We start from the raw sequence: 18524 nt of genomic DNA on the forward strand, positions 1-18524 counted from the left end.
TCTCCAATCTTGTCCACATCATAGAGATCGTTTTAAATCTAGGAACGTTATTTTCTTATTTTCCATCAGATAAGACTAATAACCAACGCAAGCCTGATCTGACCACGTGTTGTACCACTATCAACCTTTGGCACTGCTCGCTCTCCTCACAGTCCAAGTGCATGGTACCATTGCCAACGGCCACCGTTGCTGCCACCGCCGTGACCTGTAAGAGGTTGACCTACTAGTTGATGGCAACGACACTACTACACATGTGATTTTCCTAGACGCAAGCCCCTTTAGGTTCCAGGCGGGCCATAAGTGGCTCTATCTGAAACCAGGCAATCCCAGCGCCGGGCTGTGGACCGCACGGGATAATCGATGGCGCAAACATGCAACGAGTGAAGAAGCCGATGACGAAGCAAGAAGTGGAGCAACACCTCGTTCTTCCGTTGATGGCTGCTTTGCTGCTTTGGCCTCTCCAGAGAAACGGTTAGGTTAGATCAAAATGGAACAATAGTATCAGATGATACTTAGTAGTATCGGTACCAGTTGATTACTAATATAGTGATACTTATTAGTAGTATTACTTTACTAATATCCGGTGATACTTGGTAGTATCACTTCACCAATCTAAAGTATTGAAAGAACTAAAGTTTCTTGCAATCTGATTGGGCCACATCATCGAGAAATCAAGGACCGTTCGATATATCCTCCGGACATTATCATCCGTCAGATCTCTCTATTTGCAAAATCTCTTCTGGATCCTTCGAGAAAGCTCTTTTTCAAATACATCCTTCCACGTCCCTAGGTAACCAAAAAAAAAGGAGAGAATGTTCCCCTCCTTGTCTCTTCATCGCACACGGCCACACTGCCGCCGCCAGCCCGCCAACCTCCCCACCGCCACCATGAAGTGGATCACCAGTTTCGACCGCGTCCCAGAATAGGCGCACTGGATCCTGCACCACCTCACCAGTGAGCTCGAGCGCCTTAGCCATGCCTCCTCCCAGCTATTGCCGCTGCCTCTAGGCGAGTTTGGTGCTGTAAAATCAGATCCACGATGGCAGATCGGAGATAGCCATCGAAGTCGACCCCCACCTCCAAGCCAAAGGCATCGGCTTCCCCCTCCACATCATGCGTTGCCCTTGCTCTCCTTCTTGGCGACATGCGTGTGACGACGGGCTTGAGGCGTGGTTGGCCATCGCCCTTCAAGATGCTACATGGGCAGCATTGGAGGCTAGAACCCAGTAAAGCTTGTGTACCAGCTGGAATAGCATGCTAGAATCTGAGGTAATTCGTTGCGAGTCAGTGTTAAAGTACGGTGTGTGAAGATGGCCAAAGCCAGTATGCAAACATTTGGTTAGTTGTCCCATCTTGATATATAGTTTTTGCACGTTTCGTGCTTGATAAATTGCTTGAACAGAAACCAGGGAAGGTTACCCTTTAAGCCAAATAAGATTAAAGCCAATGGCTTTCAATTTAATTAGAAATTTCTGTTTGCTGGATGTAACTAATAGACTTTAACTAGAGATAAATTAAAATTGACCAATATATGTTGCTCAAATTAACTTCTCAGCTCACAATAGATGATGCATTGAAGTGTATATAAAATTTTCAATTAATTCTGAATATCAATTTCATAAATTACAAGCAAGCACACCAAAATATCCCAGCAATATCTTTGGAGGGATTGGGTCGCTAGCATCAATTGATGTTTGCACAAATGATCCTGGGTGTATTTCCCTAACCGTAACATGCCACCAACAGCATGAAAACTTAGGATTACACTTCTCTCGGTAAATGCTAGATTTTGTTGCTGTGTCCTACATGCTATACTATTTTAAGGAGTTGAAGCTCAACTATTTTCTGCAACAATTGATTGATGTTCTTCCATAAAAATAAGCTAAGCTACTATGTTCATTTATGATCATGCTGAATTTGTCCATGGAGAGTGAATTACTGTATTCATTTATGATTACAGTAAAAATAGTTTTGTTCATAGACAGGGTTTCAGCAGTTTACATATATGCTTTTCCAAGGGCTAAAATGATATCTGAATTTATGCTGCTAAATACTAAATATTCAAGTGCACATCACTTGAGGCTGATCAAATGACGAATGAAAATAAGGATGGTTTTACTTACCACTTTAGATCGCTGAGAAAATATATGATTGCAGATTATTAGTTAAAGTTGTAATCAACGTTATCCTTTGACTGATTCCTCATACTTAAGTTGCATCTTATATTATGAAGCGAACTAATTAATATAATACTACTTCCTTTATGCTTCTGTTACTTTCAGAATGTGTTACCGAAGCTGTTTGTATGTTGATTTTTCAATTTACAGTGCCATTGGATTTTAGAAAAAACTGCTGATTGATATCTGTAAACCTACCAGCTATAGTGTCACTATTTATTTGCCCATCAACGAGATATCAATAGTAGGGCACCGTTGGCCTGAGCCATATATACACATTTTCAAACGGGTCTTTAAGAGCCACGCAACGCGTGGCTTACGTGGCTAGTATCAGGTGATTACTAATGATACTTACTCTCTCCGTCCAAAAAAAACCCTGGGTTTCCGTGTCCAACGTTTGACCGTTCGTCTTATTTAAAAACATTATGAAAAAAAATTAAAAAGACAAGTCACGTATAAAGTATTAATCATGTTTATCATCTAACAACAATAAAAATAGAAATTATAAAAAAAATTCTTATAATACGGACAGTCAAATGTTAGACACAGAAACCCAGGGTTTGTGTTTTTTTTTAGGACGGAGGGAGTACTAGCTAGTATTGTTTTACTAGTATCAGGTGATTACTAATGATACTTATTAGTATCACTTTATCAGTATCATGTGATACTTAGTAGTCCCATGATACCTAATACGTATCACAGCATTATACTTAACAGTATCAGCTGATACTCGATAGTAGCATGATAGGTATCATAAGTAGCATGACGCGATAACCAATGATACTTGGTAGCACGCAAGCTAGATAGAGCTGGAAGTGTTCCAAACACTGTTCCTTTTTCTTCTTACTTACACTACTACAGAACCACAGATAGGTGCCAGTTGGAAAACCGGCTTAGGTACCGGTTTTCCCAACCAGCACAATGAATGCGGCACTGATTACTCAGCTGACACCAATGTTAATCTTAAAAGGAAAAAGTACGAATTACCCTCCCCCGAACTATCGCGGTCGACCGAATTACCCCGTTGAACCAAAAATCTGGACATCCTTCACCCCCAACTTTGCAAACCGAACAAATAACCCCCCCCCCAAGCACTATTTTGAGCTGTTTTCGACTTGAACTTGCACACGTAGCTCCAACGTGGCAATCCTGTAAGCAAATAACATTAAAAAAACACCTAGACCCACATGTCATCCATCTCCCCTCCCCAATCCCTCTGCTTTCTCTCTTACTCGGCCGCCCGCTCTTAGGCGTTGTCGTCGTCGTCTTAGGCGGAGGCCGCTCGCTCAGATGGCCGCCAGCGGAGGCATAGCTTGGGCGGCGGGCAGCGGTGGTGGAGGCGAGCTCGGGTGACCAGCGGTGTCGCGGGAGGCTGCGGCAGGAGGAAGGCGGCAGCCGCAACAGCAGCTGGGGAGGCGAGATCCGCGCCGGTGGAGGAGGAGGCGGAGAGAAGTTGGGCGGCCGGCGTTGGAGGCGGGGCGAGCTCCGCGTTGGAGGCGGGAGGAAGGTGGCCACCCGAGCACGTGCCCGAGCTGGCCGTCCCCGCCGCGCTCGCCTCGCCCGTCCGGTTGAGATGGATGTAGAGGCAGCCGAGGCACTGGACGAGGCGGTCGGCGCTCTGGACGAGGAGGAGCACGACGCAGGCGTCGACGAGGAGCTGGAGCAGTGGGGTGATGTAGGCGACACGGAAGCGCACCCACGAGGAGTGGAACGAGTCAAGGAGGCGACGGGGACGTGGCCACGGCCGTTGGCGTAGGCGGCAAGCTCGATGGCGAGAAGGAACCGGGACCGTGGCGACGGTGTCTCGGTGTCGTCGTTGTCCGTTCTGCCCAGCGATGGATCGAGCGCGATGCCGAGTGGTTCGACCTAGCGATGTACGCGTGGCGTCGCCTCGACCGCATCCGAACGCCCCCCCTCCGCCGCCCACATCGTGGTCCGCGGCCGCGTCTGGTGCATCGAGGGCGCCGGAGGAGGCGAGCGCGGCGGCGAGGCGGTTGGCGGGGGGACGACGTCGCCGCCTCGCGTCGCCGCCTCCTCGTCTCGCGTAGCCGCCTGGCCTCGCGCTGCCAATCGCCACCCAGCCGCGCCTGCCGTCGCCGCTCGCGCCCGCCCCCACACCGCCCTGCCTCGCCGCCGCCACGCTCGTCTCGCTGACGCCGACGCCTCGCCTCGCCTCCTCCGCCGCCGTGCTCCCCACGCCTCGTCACTGCCTCTGCCGTCGCCCTTCTTGATGCAGCTCCAATGGAGAAGAGAGTAAGAGATTGGGAAAGAGACACAAGACAGATAGAGAAACTGATAGGTGGGGCCCACCTATTTTTTTAACAATGAATTGTTGACTGGACTACCATGTAGGATCAAAACCACAGCGGATTGAGCTGGGGGGGGGGGTTATTTGTTCGTTTGCAAAGATGGATCGCCGGCCGTTGTTCGACGCCGTCGCACCTCCTGCTGGCGGCCCCACCTCCATGCCTGCTGTCTTCGCCGCGCCACACCTCCTGATCCGGCGCGGGCCGCCTCCGTCGCACCACCTCCCACCACCGCACGCTGCCTGCCGCAACTGAGGGATGCGGGCTGCCTACCTCCCGTCGTCTCCTGCCGCCTACCTCCCGTCGTCTCCCGCCGCCGAGGGGTGCAGGCCGCCTCTGTCCAACCGCCTCATAAAGCCACATCATCTTACTTTTACATCTAAATCATTATTCTACATACTATTTCAATTTAAATCTCATCAATTTATGAAAACTTATGTTTATATAAGCTTATGTTGTTTAAGCTATTTTACACGTTTTTTTACTTATTGTTCTCATGATAAACTCCCGCAGCAACGCGCGGGGTTTCACCTAGTTTAATAAAAAAACATCCATCCAAGCGTTGTCTAATAGAAAATCATTTGAGATGTCAGGTGTGGTTGTGTGACCTGTTGCATGGTTCATAGGGTTGTAGTAAGTATGACTAGCGCTGAGTTGCATGAGGTTGCCCAACATCCAATGCTTCACTAAAAGAGCCCATAGCCGATATTTGTATTTTGTTGATTAGAGATACCATCAATAGAAGGCAATAAGGGAATCCCAGCACATATAATTTTTAGGGAAAATTTGAACCATGCCACACAAATTTTGCAAAATTTGTGATATGCCACCCTGACCCATATGTCATTGACTCATGTGGTTCCTACATGTCATTGAGATACGGGTGGCATATCTCAAATTTCGCAAAATTAGGGTGGCATGGTTCCAACAAACCCTTTTTTTTATGACTAAACCTTCTCTCAACTCAAGTACCTATCTAACATTATTTAAGTCGCGTCGACTTGAAACATGTATAATTTGATAATATGGTATATCTATAAGGGCTACATGTTAGAACACTCAATTAAACCACCTTATAAGTAATACTACCTCCGTATTTTAATGTATGACGCCGTTGACTTTTTGTCTAACGTTTGACCATTCGTCTTATTCAAAAAATTATGTAATTATCATTTATTTTATTGTGACTTGATTTGTCATCAAATGTTTTTTAAGTATGATATAAATATTTTTATATTTGCACAAAAAATTTGAATAAAACGAATGGTCAAACGTTGTTCGAAAAGTCAACGGCGTCATACATTAAAATATGGAGGGAGTAATACTTAGCAAGAACTCAAGTAGGTAACAAATTTCTAATCGCTAGAAAGGGGAAGTGTTGGAGGAGCGATTCTCCAGCAGCGAGGAAGTGCAGATCTTTCCTTGAGTGAAAACTCGTCCAGGGGGTTAGTTGTGCACGACGTGGAAAAGATCTCCAAGATAGGGTCCAGCTCCCCACAAGACAAATGAACACAAGCAGTTATACAGGTTCAGGCCACCTAAAGGTGTAATACCCCTACTCCTGTTTTTTTTGTCACTATCTGGATCTGGAAATTATAAACTAGACCTTTTTCAAACTAAGGAACAAGCATCCCTTTTTATATAGCACGTCCCCGAGGGGCTCACAGTGCCATTTTTCTGCTCTTCCTTCGTGTTGTCACTCAGCTGTCTTGTCGCTGTCAGTTGGTTCCCTTCTAATCTTCCCGAGAAACCAACCAAAAGTATATGATTAAGTTGCCCCGGGCTCCCTGGGCATTGATCTGGCCCAGGTGGGTTTCCATCCTGCCCACCACGCGGCATATGGTGGGCCTGGCGATCCTCAACCTATCCAAGATAGTGCCACGGCTATTTTTCTTCTCAGTTGGATAAGTCGGGTGTCACTGGGCAGGCGCGACACATATCCAGACGCCTGTTGCTCCTAATGACTCAGCGTTAGCGTCTTTTTGACCTCAGGCTGGTTGGGGTTTTCCCCCATAAACATGTTTCATTTATGGTAGTGAACGCTTGCCCACAGCTGGCAGTGGGACACGTTCGCCACTCAACCCAGCCTTCTGGTCGTGTCCCGCGCGCCCCTGAAACAATAGTTCAGCTATCTTCGTTCAAGCTTCTCGAATATATCTTTGATGAAAAGTAGGGTTTATACTTTTACATATTTAAAAACAAAACTTGAATAATACAAATAATCAAAAGTCTGCCTAAAATTCCATGGCGCCAAACATTGAAAACCGGAGAGAGCGTAGTAGTGAACAACATATCAATATGCATATGTATATCATGTTTAACTATAGAACATTTTACCGCTGACAAGTTTTGGGATGGCGATCGAGATTACCGGCCGGCAGCGCGCAACTTACAACCTAATATTTCACTGCTGAAGAAGGAAAATTTGTCCAAGATGCTATAAATTTCCGTGATGCATACATTACGTCTGTTTCTGTGTGTGAAAATACAAGTAGTGACAGTTTTGTGTCGCAGTCGCAACCGCAATCACATTGTGTTATCTTGTCTCCGGCCAGCTCCCAATCATATACCTGTCGCGATGCATGTATGCTACTACTAAATTCGCTGAACTGACGAAGATGAAACTGACACATGCACCACTCCCTCTCTTTCTCTAAGATCTTTTTACCTCACTCGATCAGGTACGACAGCTAAGCTAGCCATCTATCGTTCATGGCTGGTGGTGGTGTGGGAGCATCGGCGGCGGCGGCGGCGACGATACCAGAGGCGGCGCTGAGGTCCGGCAAGCCGATGCCGCTCGTCGGCATGGGCACCGCGTCGTTCCCGTTGGACGCGCCCCAGCTGCCGGCCACCGTCAGGGACGCCGTCCTGCGAGCGATCGACGCCGGCTACCGCCACTTCGACACGGCGGCGGCGTACGGCACCGAGGCACCCCTGGGGGAGGCCGTGTTGGAGGCCGTGCGCGCCGGCATGGTCGCGTCCCGGGACGACCTCTACATCACCTCTAAGCTCTGGATCTCCGACACCCACCCCGGCCGTGTCTTGCCGGCGCTCAGGAGGACGCTCCGGTACGTCAGCATCATTCACAAACCAACCTCTAAACAATCACTTGTATGTTTATTAATTTAGTGAGAAATTTTAGCTACGTTGCTCCGATAATGATAGAGATCAGTCGACCGGTGGGGGGAGAAAAAAATCAGGCGCTCCCCCGCCCCCTGCCCCGCGCGCATGCATGCCACCTGGGCCCCCACCACAATCCCTGCCTCCACCTGCAACAAATCACCCACATATTTTGGAAACCCTCTATTAAAAGAATTTGGTTTATTTTTTTGTTCCACTAAAAATGTTTCACTATCTATAGATTTAATATTGCAGTGAAGTGAAATATTCCATTGCAATGAAAAAACCCACATATTTTGGAAACCCCCTATTAACGTAATTCGTTTTATTTTTTTGTTCCACCGAAAAATGTTTCACCTAGTGTACTTATAATGTTTCACTATGTATGGATCAAATGTTGCACCGAACTAAAACATTCTTTCGCTATTTGCTGAAACATTGTTTTTATATAAGGTGAAACAACACCCGATTTAAATGAATGAAACATTTTCGATCTACTTAGTGAAACAATTCCGATATACTTGATGGAACATCGTGCAACATTTAAAAATAATTCAATAATAAGCTAACTTTTTTCATCGGAATATATCCATGTGTGGTCTTGTTTTGAAAATTTAATTGCAACGAATTTAATAGTGCAATCGGATCATAATTTGGATAAGTAATTTAAGAGAAAAATTAGTTTAAAATAGTTTTGCACGTAAATCGGACGCTTCAGCCCCGATTTTTCTCCAAACCGATCGGGAGCCCGACCCGTAGACTCGTCCAGGTTCCTCTCAAAAAATTAATCAATTTTACACTAAAATGATTGATACATCTAAGGTAACTAGTACATAATTGTGTCATGTTTTTAAAATAGAAAATATAGCATTTTTGGTACTTTCTTGAAGATGATAAAATTACCATTATTTTGTTTGTTTTGCGTGAGTCTTCATGTACTACTGCAGGAACCTGCAGATGGTTTACATCGACCTATACCTGATTCACTGGCCAATAAGACTGAGAGTGGAACAAGAAACGCCTTCGCCGGTGTACGACAATGACTTTGTGATGATGGACATGGAGGGAGTTTGGAAGGACATGGAGGAGTGCCAGAGGCTAGGTCTCACCAAAGCCATTGGTGTCAGCAATTTCACCTGCAAGAAGCTTAACACCCTGCTCTCATTTGCAACCATCCCTCCTGCAGCAAATCAGGTATTACTGTACAATACATTATCATCCTATATTTTGTCCCATCATACATATTTTGGAACATATATTGTATTATTAATTGTCGTTGGGATTGCATGCATGACTACAATATATATGCAGGTTGAGATAAACCCCTATTGCCGGCAGAACAAACTAAGGGAGTTTTGTAAGGAGAAAGAAATCCAGCTCTGTGCCTACTCTCCTTTAGGAGCAAGTGGCACTATATGGGGCAGCAATGCCGTCTTGGACTGCCCTGTTCTCAAACATATCGCCGTACAGAAGGGCAAAACGGTTGCCCAGGTACATATATAATGCTACAATACGTCTTAATTTTGGATCAGTTATGATAAACTAAATTTTCAGTGATGTAAAGATAATTTATAGTCGACAAAAAATTCATCAATATCTGTGGTATTGAACACCATGCTATCTATGGCAAAGTTTTTAGGAATAATTCCAATATGTATATAAGTTTCACCGAAATTGCAGGTATGCCTGAGGTGGCTGCATGAGCAAGGCGATTGCATAATCGTCAAGAGCTTCAATGAGAGAAGAATGAGAGAGAACCTCGAAATTTTTGATTGGGAGCTCACCGATGCTGATCGCCAGGAGATAAGCGCCCTCCCGGAATTCAGGGGAAACCGTGATTTCTATGTCCACGAATCTGGCCCATACAAAACCACTGATGAGTTTTGGGATGGCGAGATTACTGGGCCACAACTAAAAACCTGTTAATGGGCTGCTCAAGAGCAATGAATTGTGTTATTGGTCCAATATACCACTGAGTTGTCTTGCTTATATATATTGTGTAACAGCTGAAAGACTAGAATGTACTCTCATTTTTTTCAAATGCAAATCTACCAGTTTTTTGTTCCTAAACGTATTCAAATCCAGTTTGAATTTTTCCAGCCTAAATTTATTCAAAATTTAGTCATAACTTGGAAATTCTAGAGCTCACAAATGAATAAATCGCATCAAGATTAAACAGCCAACAACAAGGAACATGCATGTCTGGATGCAACATTTGCGTCTTTTTATGTGTTCGTTTGTGATCATCAGAGATGGTCGATTAATCACAAGCTCTCTGCAGAAATGAATTTATATGGCAGTTGCCGGCGGCGGCGCGTCGAGCTCCCTGAGCATGGCGACCACCTGCAGCATGTTTGGGCGCTTTGAGGGGAAGTCGTCGACGCACTGCAGCGCCATGTCCATGAACCTGGCCATCTCGTCGGCGTCGGCGCCCTCGACGACGAGCTCCGGGTCGAGCACCTCCTTCCCGGCGCCGTCCCCGACCTTCATCTTGACCCAGCCCACGAGGTTGGTGTCCCCGAAGTCGTCCTTGTCGGTGGGGCGGCGGCCGGTGAGCAGCTCGAGGAGGACGACGCCGAAGGAGTAGACGTCCCCCTTCACCGTGCACCGGAAGCTCTGGTAGTACTCCGGCGGCACGTAGCCCGGCGTCCCGGCGAGCGTGCTGACGCTCAGGTGCGTGTCCAGCGCGCTGATGAGGCGGGCCATGCCGAAGTCGGCGACGCGCGCCTCCATGTCGCCGTCGAGGAGCACGTTGCTGGACTTCATGTCGCGGTGGATGATGTGGGGGATGCAGTTGTAGTGGAGGAAGCACAGGCCCCTCGCCGCGCCGCGCGCCACCTTCTTCCGCTGCTCCCACGACATCGCCGGTGATGCCGATCTGCCGCCGTCGCCGTGCAGCGTGTCCTCCAGGCTGCCGTGGCTCATGAACTCGTACACCAGCAGCCGCTCCTCGCCGATCTTGCAGTAGCCGAGGAGGGGGACGAGGTTCTTGTGCTTGATCTTGCCCAGCGTCTCCATCTCCGCCATGAACTCGCGGTCGCCCTGGTAGCTCAGGTGGATCAGCTTCTTGATCGCCACGCACGACCCGTCCTTGAGCGTCGCCTTGAACACCTCGCCGAACCCGCCGGAGCCGATCAGGCTGGCGGTGGAGAAGCCATTGGTGGCCTCGATCAGCTGCGTGAAGGTCAGCTTCCGGAGCTGCCGCTGGAACGTCGCCACGTTGATGCTCAGCGCCTCCTTCTCCGCCTTCCCGAGCTTCCATGTCGTCGCCGTCCGCGTCCCGTCCTGGAGGCTGCTCAGCATCATCGCCGAGCGCACCTCACGCCGCCGCGCCCGCGCCGCCACCGCCCATATCGCCGCCGCGCACGCCAGCCCGGCCGACACCAGCACGGCGAGGATCACGCCGTTGGCCCACGTCGCCACGGCGCGCCGTGGGGGCGGATCCGTCGACGCCGCGGCGGCGAGCCCGGACATGGTCGCCGTCGGGAGGCGGTCGCCGCAGGGCTCCAGCGGCATGCCGCACAGCCCCGGGTTGCCGGCGTACTGGCTCGCCGGCAGCGTGCTGAGCTGGCCCCGCTGCGGGATCTCGCCGGAGAGGTTGTTGTCGGAGATGTCGATCTGGACGAGGAAGGAGAGGTTGGAGAAGGAGTCCGGGATGCCGCCCTGCAGCCGGTTGCGCGACACGTCGAACACGCCGAGGTTGCGGAGGCGGCCGAGCGACGCCGGGATCTCGCCGGTGAGGTTGTTCCGCGCCAGGTCGAGCACCTGGAGCACGACCATGTCGCCCAACTCCTCGGGGATCTCGCCGTCGAGGCTGTTGTACGAGAGGTCGAGGTACTCCAGCGTCTGGTACCGCGTCCACCCGCTCACGGCGGCGCCGGAGTAGAGCCGCGTGAAGTCGCAGCTCTTGAGGGTGGGCACCTGCAGCAGCCGCTCCGGCCGGATTCCGGCGAACTCCAGCAATCCCCCAACTCCCTTGCACGAGTTGCCGACGTTGCGGACGAACGCCAGCGTGTTCCCGGACAGGATGCCGCTGAGCGGCGTGGAGCCGAGCTGGCGGCCGAGGCGGCGAGGGATCTCGCCGGTGAGGCGGTTGCTGTTGAGGTCCAACCACATGAGGCTGCTGCAGTTGCCGAGCTCCCTGGGGATCTCGCCGGCGAGGCTGTTGTTCGCCAGCTGCAGCACGGCGAGGCGGGACAGCCGCCCGAACTCCGGCCGGATGGTGCCGGTGATCTGGTTGCTCGTCAGCGACACCCACTCGAGGCCGGTGCAGTTGAAGAGCTCGACGGGGATGTCGCCGCCGATGAAGTTGTTGTTCAGGATCAGCGTCCGGAGATTCCGGCATTGCCCGAGATCCGCCGGAATCCGGCCGTCGAGGCCATTGAACCACATCACCAGCTTCTCCAGGGCGCGGAGCCGGCCGAGCTCCGGCGGGATCGGGCCGCGCAGGTAGTTGATGCTGAAGTCGATCACCCGCAGCCGCGAGCAGTTGGACAAGCCCGGCGGGATCGTGCCGGCGACGAGGTTGTCCGGCAGCCGGAGCTCCTCCAGCGCCGCGCCGGGCGAGCAGAGCTCGGCCGGGAGCGCGCCGGAGATCTTGTTGCTGCTCAGGTCGGCGACGCGGAGGTTCTTGCAGTGGGCGATGGTATCCGGGAGAGAGCCGGAGATGAAGTTGTTGCTGAGGAGGAGGCTCTCGACCGCCGTGAGGTTGCCGAGCACGGCGGCAGGGATCCCGCCGGAGACGTTGTTGTTGGCGACGTCGAGCAGCCGGAGCGCGTGGCACGACGACAGCGACTCCGGGATGGAGCCGGAGATGTTGTTACTCGAGACGCGGAGGACACGCAGCGACGCGCACGCGTTCCTCCCGAGGCCGGGCGGGATGGCGCCGGTGAGGTGGTTCCACGACACGTCGAGCACTTCGAGCCCGGCGATGGCGCCGATTCCCTCCGGTATCGCGCCGGCGAGGCCGTTGTACGACAGGTTGAGCGTCGTGAGGCCCGCGCAGCCGGACAGCGACGGCGGGATGGCGCCGGTGAAGCGGTTGCCGGACAGGTCGAGGACGGCCAGCGTCGCGGGGAGCGACACGCCGGAGATGTCGCCGGACATGTTGTTGCCGGACACGTCGAACGACCGGATATTGCTCGCCAGGAGCATCCCGGGAAGCTCGCCGGTGAGGTTGTTCCTCGCGAGGCTGACATCGGTGAGGTTGGGGTAACACGCCAGAAAGCCGTCGGGAAGCCGGCCGGCGAGGCCGCCATCGGAGAGGTCGAGCTGCAGCAGCGCGCGCGGGAGCTTAACCAGGTCACCGGCATCAACGTGCAGCTCGCCATTGCCGGAGAGGTTCAACCTGCACAACGTGTCGAGACCAGAGAGGGCGGCAAGCTCGGCGCGCCCGGCGAGGCCGCCGGCGGCGAGGTCGAGCTCCGTCACCCTGCCGTCGCCGTTGCACGTCACGCCACGCCAGCGACATGGACCAGGATCCACCCACGACGAGAGGACTCCTCTAGGATCCTTGTGGACGAACGCCTTGAAGCGGAGGAGCGCCGCCGCATCGGTTTCCGCCGCCGCCGCCGACGACGACACGTAGATCGAGGAGAGGAGAAGTGGGATGAGAATGTCCATTTGGCATGTGGATGCAATGTTGGGACAATGAGGATGGATGGATGGAGAAGAAAAGAGTGACAGAGGGTGAGTGAGAGCAAGTGTTGTGTTGGTCACTCTTGATGATGATCAGTGGTTTACAAAGAAAGATTATGGCTTATGGTGTGTAATCCTCTGCTTTTGAGAGATAAAGATGGCTTTTTCTCTTCTTTTTTTTTTTGAAGTGGTGTTTATAAAACATCACCAGTTAAGGGTGCTTTGGTACACTTTTGTGTTTGTGAGTTGGATTGATACTGCCTTGGACAACTATCAGTGTAGGTGGGTTTTATAGGGGATTTTGGTCCAGGAAACATTCCTTTGGATTACTTTTCAAATCAAAGGAAGAAGAGCTGGCCCAAATGTAGTTTGCCAAAATTTTAGCCTGAAGTTGCCTTTTTTTCTTCTTTACTGTATTTGCTACTCCTGTACAAAAGTTTTTTTTTAAGTCTTTTCTCCTAATATGAAACGGCAGAACTCCTGCTCGCCTCCTCGAAAAAAAGTTTTTTTATTCAGTTTATGTGGAAAATGAATTGTTTTCAGTGAAATTCCTAAGCGCCAAAGTAGCCATCAGGGGTTTCCTTGCCTTCATACAATGATCATATAAGCAGGGGAAAAGTACGAATTACCCCCTCCCCCGGCCCGAACTATCGCGGTCATCCGAATTACCCCCTAAACCATAAAACCGGACATTCTTCACCCCAACTATGCAAACCGGACGAATTACCCCCCTACTCAATCCGCGGTGATTTTGGTCTACGTGGCGTACACGTGCTAGTCCAGTCAACATTCTATTTATTAAAAAAATGTGGGACCCACGTGTCATACTCTTCCACTCTTCCTCTCTCTCACTTTTCCTCTCTATCTGTGTCTCATTCTTCCTCTCTCTCTCTATCACGGGGCAGCGGCGGCGGGGGAGGAGCATGGCGGCAGAGCGAGGTGAGGCGAGCGTGGCGGCACGCTCTTCCTCCCGCCCTTGGGCCCGGTTCTCTGCGCCGGCGCCGGCGCATCGCCGGCGGACGAGGAGAGGCGTGAGACGGACGGGGAGCGAGGCGCGGGGAGGTAGGACGAGACGCGGCTCGATGGCTCGAAAGAGGAGCCGCGGTGGCAGTGGTGTCCCACCGCATGTCCACGACGAGGAGGAGGAGCCCGCCGCCCACCGCAGTCCCTGCGCGCCATCGGCAACCACATGCCCACGACGAGGAGGAGGAGCCCGCAGTAGCGGCGGTGTCCCACCGCGTGTCCCCGTGCGCCACAGCTGAGGAGGAGGCCGCCGCCCACCGCGCGTCCCCACGCGCCCACGACGAGGAGGACGAGCCCATCGCCCACCGCGCGTCCCCGCGTGCCCGGTCAGCCTCCGCCTCCGTCGCCAGCCGCCATCGTCCTCGGGCCCCCTCCGCCACCCACAACTGGCTCCGCCCCCTACTCGCCGCCGTCCTTACCTCACCAATAGCATCAACGAGTCACTGGAGTCGGAGTCCTCCACCTAGCTAGCTTTGCCGCCACGCTCCTCCGTCGTCTCCGCCTCCACGCCGACGTCCGCACCGTCCGCGCTACCGTCTACGCCATCCTTGCCGACCGCCTATCCCCGTGCCATCCTCGCCAACCGCCCACTCCCACCGCCCGTCCTTGCCGTGCGCGCTGCGTGAGAGAGAAAAGAGCGAGAGAGAATAGAAAGAGAGAGGAAGAAGAGTATGATAGGTGGGCCCCACATTTGTTTTATTAAATAAAATGCTGACTAGATTACCACGTGTGCGCCACTGGTAACGCGAAAAACACATACTAGCCTAGGAGATATTGTTTGGTTGGTAGAGATCATTCATTGTTTTATTAAATATAATTCGGACGATCGTGATAGTTCGGGAGGGGGGTAATTCGTACTTTTTCCTATAAGCAGAGACAAGTGCACAGAGGATGCATAAAATCTGACTCGGATTTTCTTTTTCTTTGAGAAACCTCTGGATTCATATCATCGAGTAAATAGCTGAGAAAATCTCATGTACAAAATAAAAAAACATGTGTGGGACAGTAAGGAGGAACTTAATGTCAATTTATTAAGGCATTGTTTAGATAAAAAAATTTGGTCAAAAACGTCACATCAAATGTTTGGACATATACATGGGACATTAAATGTGGGAAAAAACCAATTGCACAATTTACATATAAATTGCGAGACGAATCTTTTGAGGCTAATTACACCATAATTTGACAATGTGATGCGACATTAAATATTTGCTAATGACGGATTAATTAGGCTTAATAAATTCGTCTCGCAGTTTACAGACGGAATATGTAATTTGTTTTATTATTAGTCTACGTTCAATACTTCAAATATGCGTCTGTATACTTCGAAAACTTTATGCCCAAACAACTAAACACACGGCCACACCCTAACCAGGGTGAAAGCGTCCTTGGAGAACCAAAAGCAGACCGCGAGCGGTACATCGATCAATGTACAGTCCCAATTTCAGAGCCAAAAATTATATTTGATTTAATATACTCTAAAAAAAATTTAACCGACACATAAGCATTTTTATGTTGATACGATATGGAAAACCTTTAACAGAGTTCAGACACATATCTATTTGTGCAGAATAATGTTTAACGAGTAACATCAGTGATTGTGTCTCTGGTTGAGTGGGGAGATCTGCATTATATTACTTGTCACCAGATGTGATGTTAGAAAAAGGGATTTTTAAAGTTCCTGCAAATATATATTTTTGTGTGCATATCAAGGTTGCTTTGCTTAGGGATCAATGGGAAATCATGTGTGTGCATGGGAAAGGCAGAATTGTGCTGCATGCACTCAGAAAGTTAAGGGGAGAAAATTCAGTGGTCCATCACAGACAGGAGGGCTACCAGGGGAGGGACATCACATCAACTTCTTTAAAAAAATTCCTATTGGCATTAGAGATGATAATGCTCCCCTCTTTACTCTGCTTCCTATTAGGGCCCTTGTGATTTAATAATTTCTATCTTCATTATTATTGCACTTTATATGTGATAAGATCATGTTTTTTTGTCTGTTATGTTTTTTTAGTGATGGAGAAACAAAATTGAATATGATAATATTTATGCGAGTATATATTCAGTTTCATATGTAAAGAGTTATGTAATCCTCTATGAACTAATTAGCAAACTATATATAAAGGAAATGTATGGTAGGCAAGGCCTTATATATATATTCATCTATAAATGAGTGGTATTTTATCAAATTAATTCTTCTTTTTACTCTGGAAATTAACTTCTCTAGGAGTGTACTGATGCTGCGCATAACAGCATATGGCACCAATATTCTACCCGCATCAAGTTGGTGTTCTTGTTCTTATTAATTCTTAATTGGTAGGGTGTAGATCAAGGTTGGATGAAGTACATAATTCGCACGTTGGATATCATGAATAATCCGTGCTAAAGATATATCCTTAAGTGGTTTTAATTATGGAGATCATTTCACACGGCCTCATCCCAATCTCGTTTACTAATGATGTTCTTAACTTCAATGTGTTCCCTTCTTTTTTTTTTCTTTGGGTCAATTAGGTTAGATTCATGTAGTCCAATGGCATTCCAATTAACAAAATTCTATTATTTAAGATTGTTAAGCATAATTTATCTATTAATCTTCAATAAAGTAATTATTTGATTTCATGGTTGTGAACTCAATAACTAGAATTCTAATAATTAAGGTGCTATTATTTTTGTAGAAAATGCACGCACACCATTACGCGTGCATATTAAATAAATTTCCAGATTCCCCGTAAAAAAAATAAATTTCCAGATTATCACACACTATTCAGAGAAAAAGGTCTGGCGTCCTATATATATCAATTTTAGAATTCTCAGTACAGAAATATGGAAAGCATTTAGGGGAAAAAATTGTACAAAAACTTGGCAGGTCAACATCATTAAACATCTCATGGTCCTATGTGACATGTATCATTGAGCACATTGGGTACCGACGATGCATCAATAGATACTAGACCTAGACATGGTGAATGTGATGTTTATGTACATAGTATACTTAATTTGCTCAAATAATTAACATTAACTTGCATGTGTACGTCATATTATGCATGTCATACATCCCACTAATGGTGGTAAAATACAAGTAAATTAACAAGGGTGGTCATGTCCCCTTTGAGTGCTCAAAGTCACTTTTATGCTTTGGCGCCGCACGTGTAATCATAATTACCCCCACAAGCATTAGTGTTGGCAAATCCAATTAACAAATGCAACATTGCTAACTTCTGACGATTTGGATGTCGGGATTGATGTTGTGGAAGAAACATATCTAATCATCATATCAGTATGGAGCATCTAAACAGTACACTACAAACGTGGCTATGTTTCTGATGAGATCCATGCAGGCATGTGTGATATTCAATTAAAAAACTAAAAAGAAGATAGGTGTTGTTCATAACTGATGGCAAGTCTCAAAAACTTTAATGAGAAATAAAAAAGAGAGAAACTAACTAAAAATAATTTAGGAGTGTGCAACAATTTCCTCTTCTTTTTGTTGAGGCAAAAACAATTTCCTAACTGGAGTGGAATTGTTATGGAGATATGTACCAAAATCCTAGATGTACAACTTGTGCGTTGCTATTGAAGTTGCATATATCTCCAAATTATGCGGGTAAATACTACCTTATATTTCTTGACACAAATTAAAATCTTTTACCTGCAGAGAATATGGTTAATTATTTGTTTGCAATACCAGTATATATCTTATACCTTCATATATGGAATCTGTTGTTTCTCACAGAACAAAAATCTTCAGAGTTGAATCTGAAACTGAAACCAAAATGTTGAGAATTTTTTAGGAAAAAATAGTAAATATTAGATCAAAGGGAATTACATTCATGATGGCGTCTCTGCCCGCATGCTTGATGCATCACATCCACAAGCTAAGATGCCTCCCTTTAATTACTTTGATGACTAGTTTACTGCTGCTATTATAACCTTTGCGATTGCAAAGCACCTTTGATTTCATCCTGCCATGTGCACGCATTGCCTTTTACTACTACTCAGTCTCCATGCTTTCTCGATTTATAGACTGATAGGCGTAGGAGACTACATATTCTCATCTGCTAGGAACTCTGGAACATTCAAGTTTGGAAGAGAGAAATTTTACATGAATTTTAATGAAACTTCCATAATTTTGTGCATGATTTCCACATGAATCTCATTTTGAGGCATGCCTGAAAAAAATTAAGCTGAATTGTAAAAGATGATCACTCAAATTACCTAGGAATATTTGAGCTCTGCAGGTGAGGCAATTGACTTGTAT

At 48.4% G+C, this 18524-nt stretch overlaps 2 protein-coding genes across 2 annotated transcripts; one reads left to right on the forward strand and one right to left on the reverse strand.

The window, feature by feature from the left end:
* The first annotated feature begins 7112 nt into the window (after positions 1-7112).
* Positions 7113-9670, forward strand: LOC4347981 (deoxymugineic acid synthase 1-D). The gene is made up of 4 exons (NM_001422967.1): positions 7113-7551; positions 8551-8797; positions 8915-9094; positions 9284-9670. The coding sequence occupies exons 1-4, from the start codon at positions 7196-7198 to the stop codon at positions 9527-9529; spliced, it is 1029 nt and encodes a 342-aa protein (NP_001409896.1). The 5' UTR covers positions 7113-7195; the 3' UTR covers positions 9530-9670.
* A 53-nt stretch (positions 9671-9723) lies between these two features.
* LOC4347982 (brassinosteroid LRR receptor kinase BRL2-like) lies at positions 9724-13504 on the reverse strand. The gene has a single exon (NM_001422968.1). The coding sequence runs from the start codon at positions 13223-13225 to the stop codon at positions 9893-9895; it is 3333 nt and encodes a 1110-aa protein (NP_001409897.1). The 5' UTR covers positions 13226-13504; the 3' UTR covers positions 9724-9892.
* Positions 13505-18524: the final 5020 nt, after the last annotated feature.

The sequence above is a fragment of the Oryza sativa genome, chromosome 10, assembly GCF_034140825.1.
Source record: "Oryza sativa Japonica Group chromosome 10, ASM3414082v1".
NCBI lineage: Eukaryota > Viridiplantae > Streptophyta > Magnoliopsida > Poales > Poaceae > Oryza > Oryza sativa.

Coding starts and splice junctions, on each gene's coding strand:
- LOC4347982 (NM_001422968.1), bottom strand. CDS start 13,225: ATGGACATTCTCATCCCACTTCTCCTCTCCTCGATCTACGTGTCGTCG.
- LOC4347981 (NM_001422967.1), top strand. CDS start 7,196: ATGGCTGGTGGTGGTGTGGGAGCATCGGCGGCGGCGGCGGCGACGATA. Junction 7,552..8,550: donor GCGCTCAGGAGGACGCTCCG/GTACGTCAGCAT, acceptor GTACTACTGCAG/GAACCTGCAGATGGTTTACA. Junction 9,095..9,283: donor AGGGCAAAACGGTTGCCCAG/GTACATATATAA, acceptor CCGAAATTGCAG/GTATGCCTGAGGTGGCTGCA.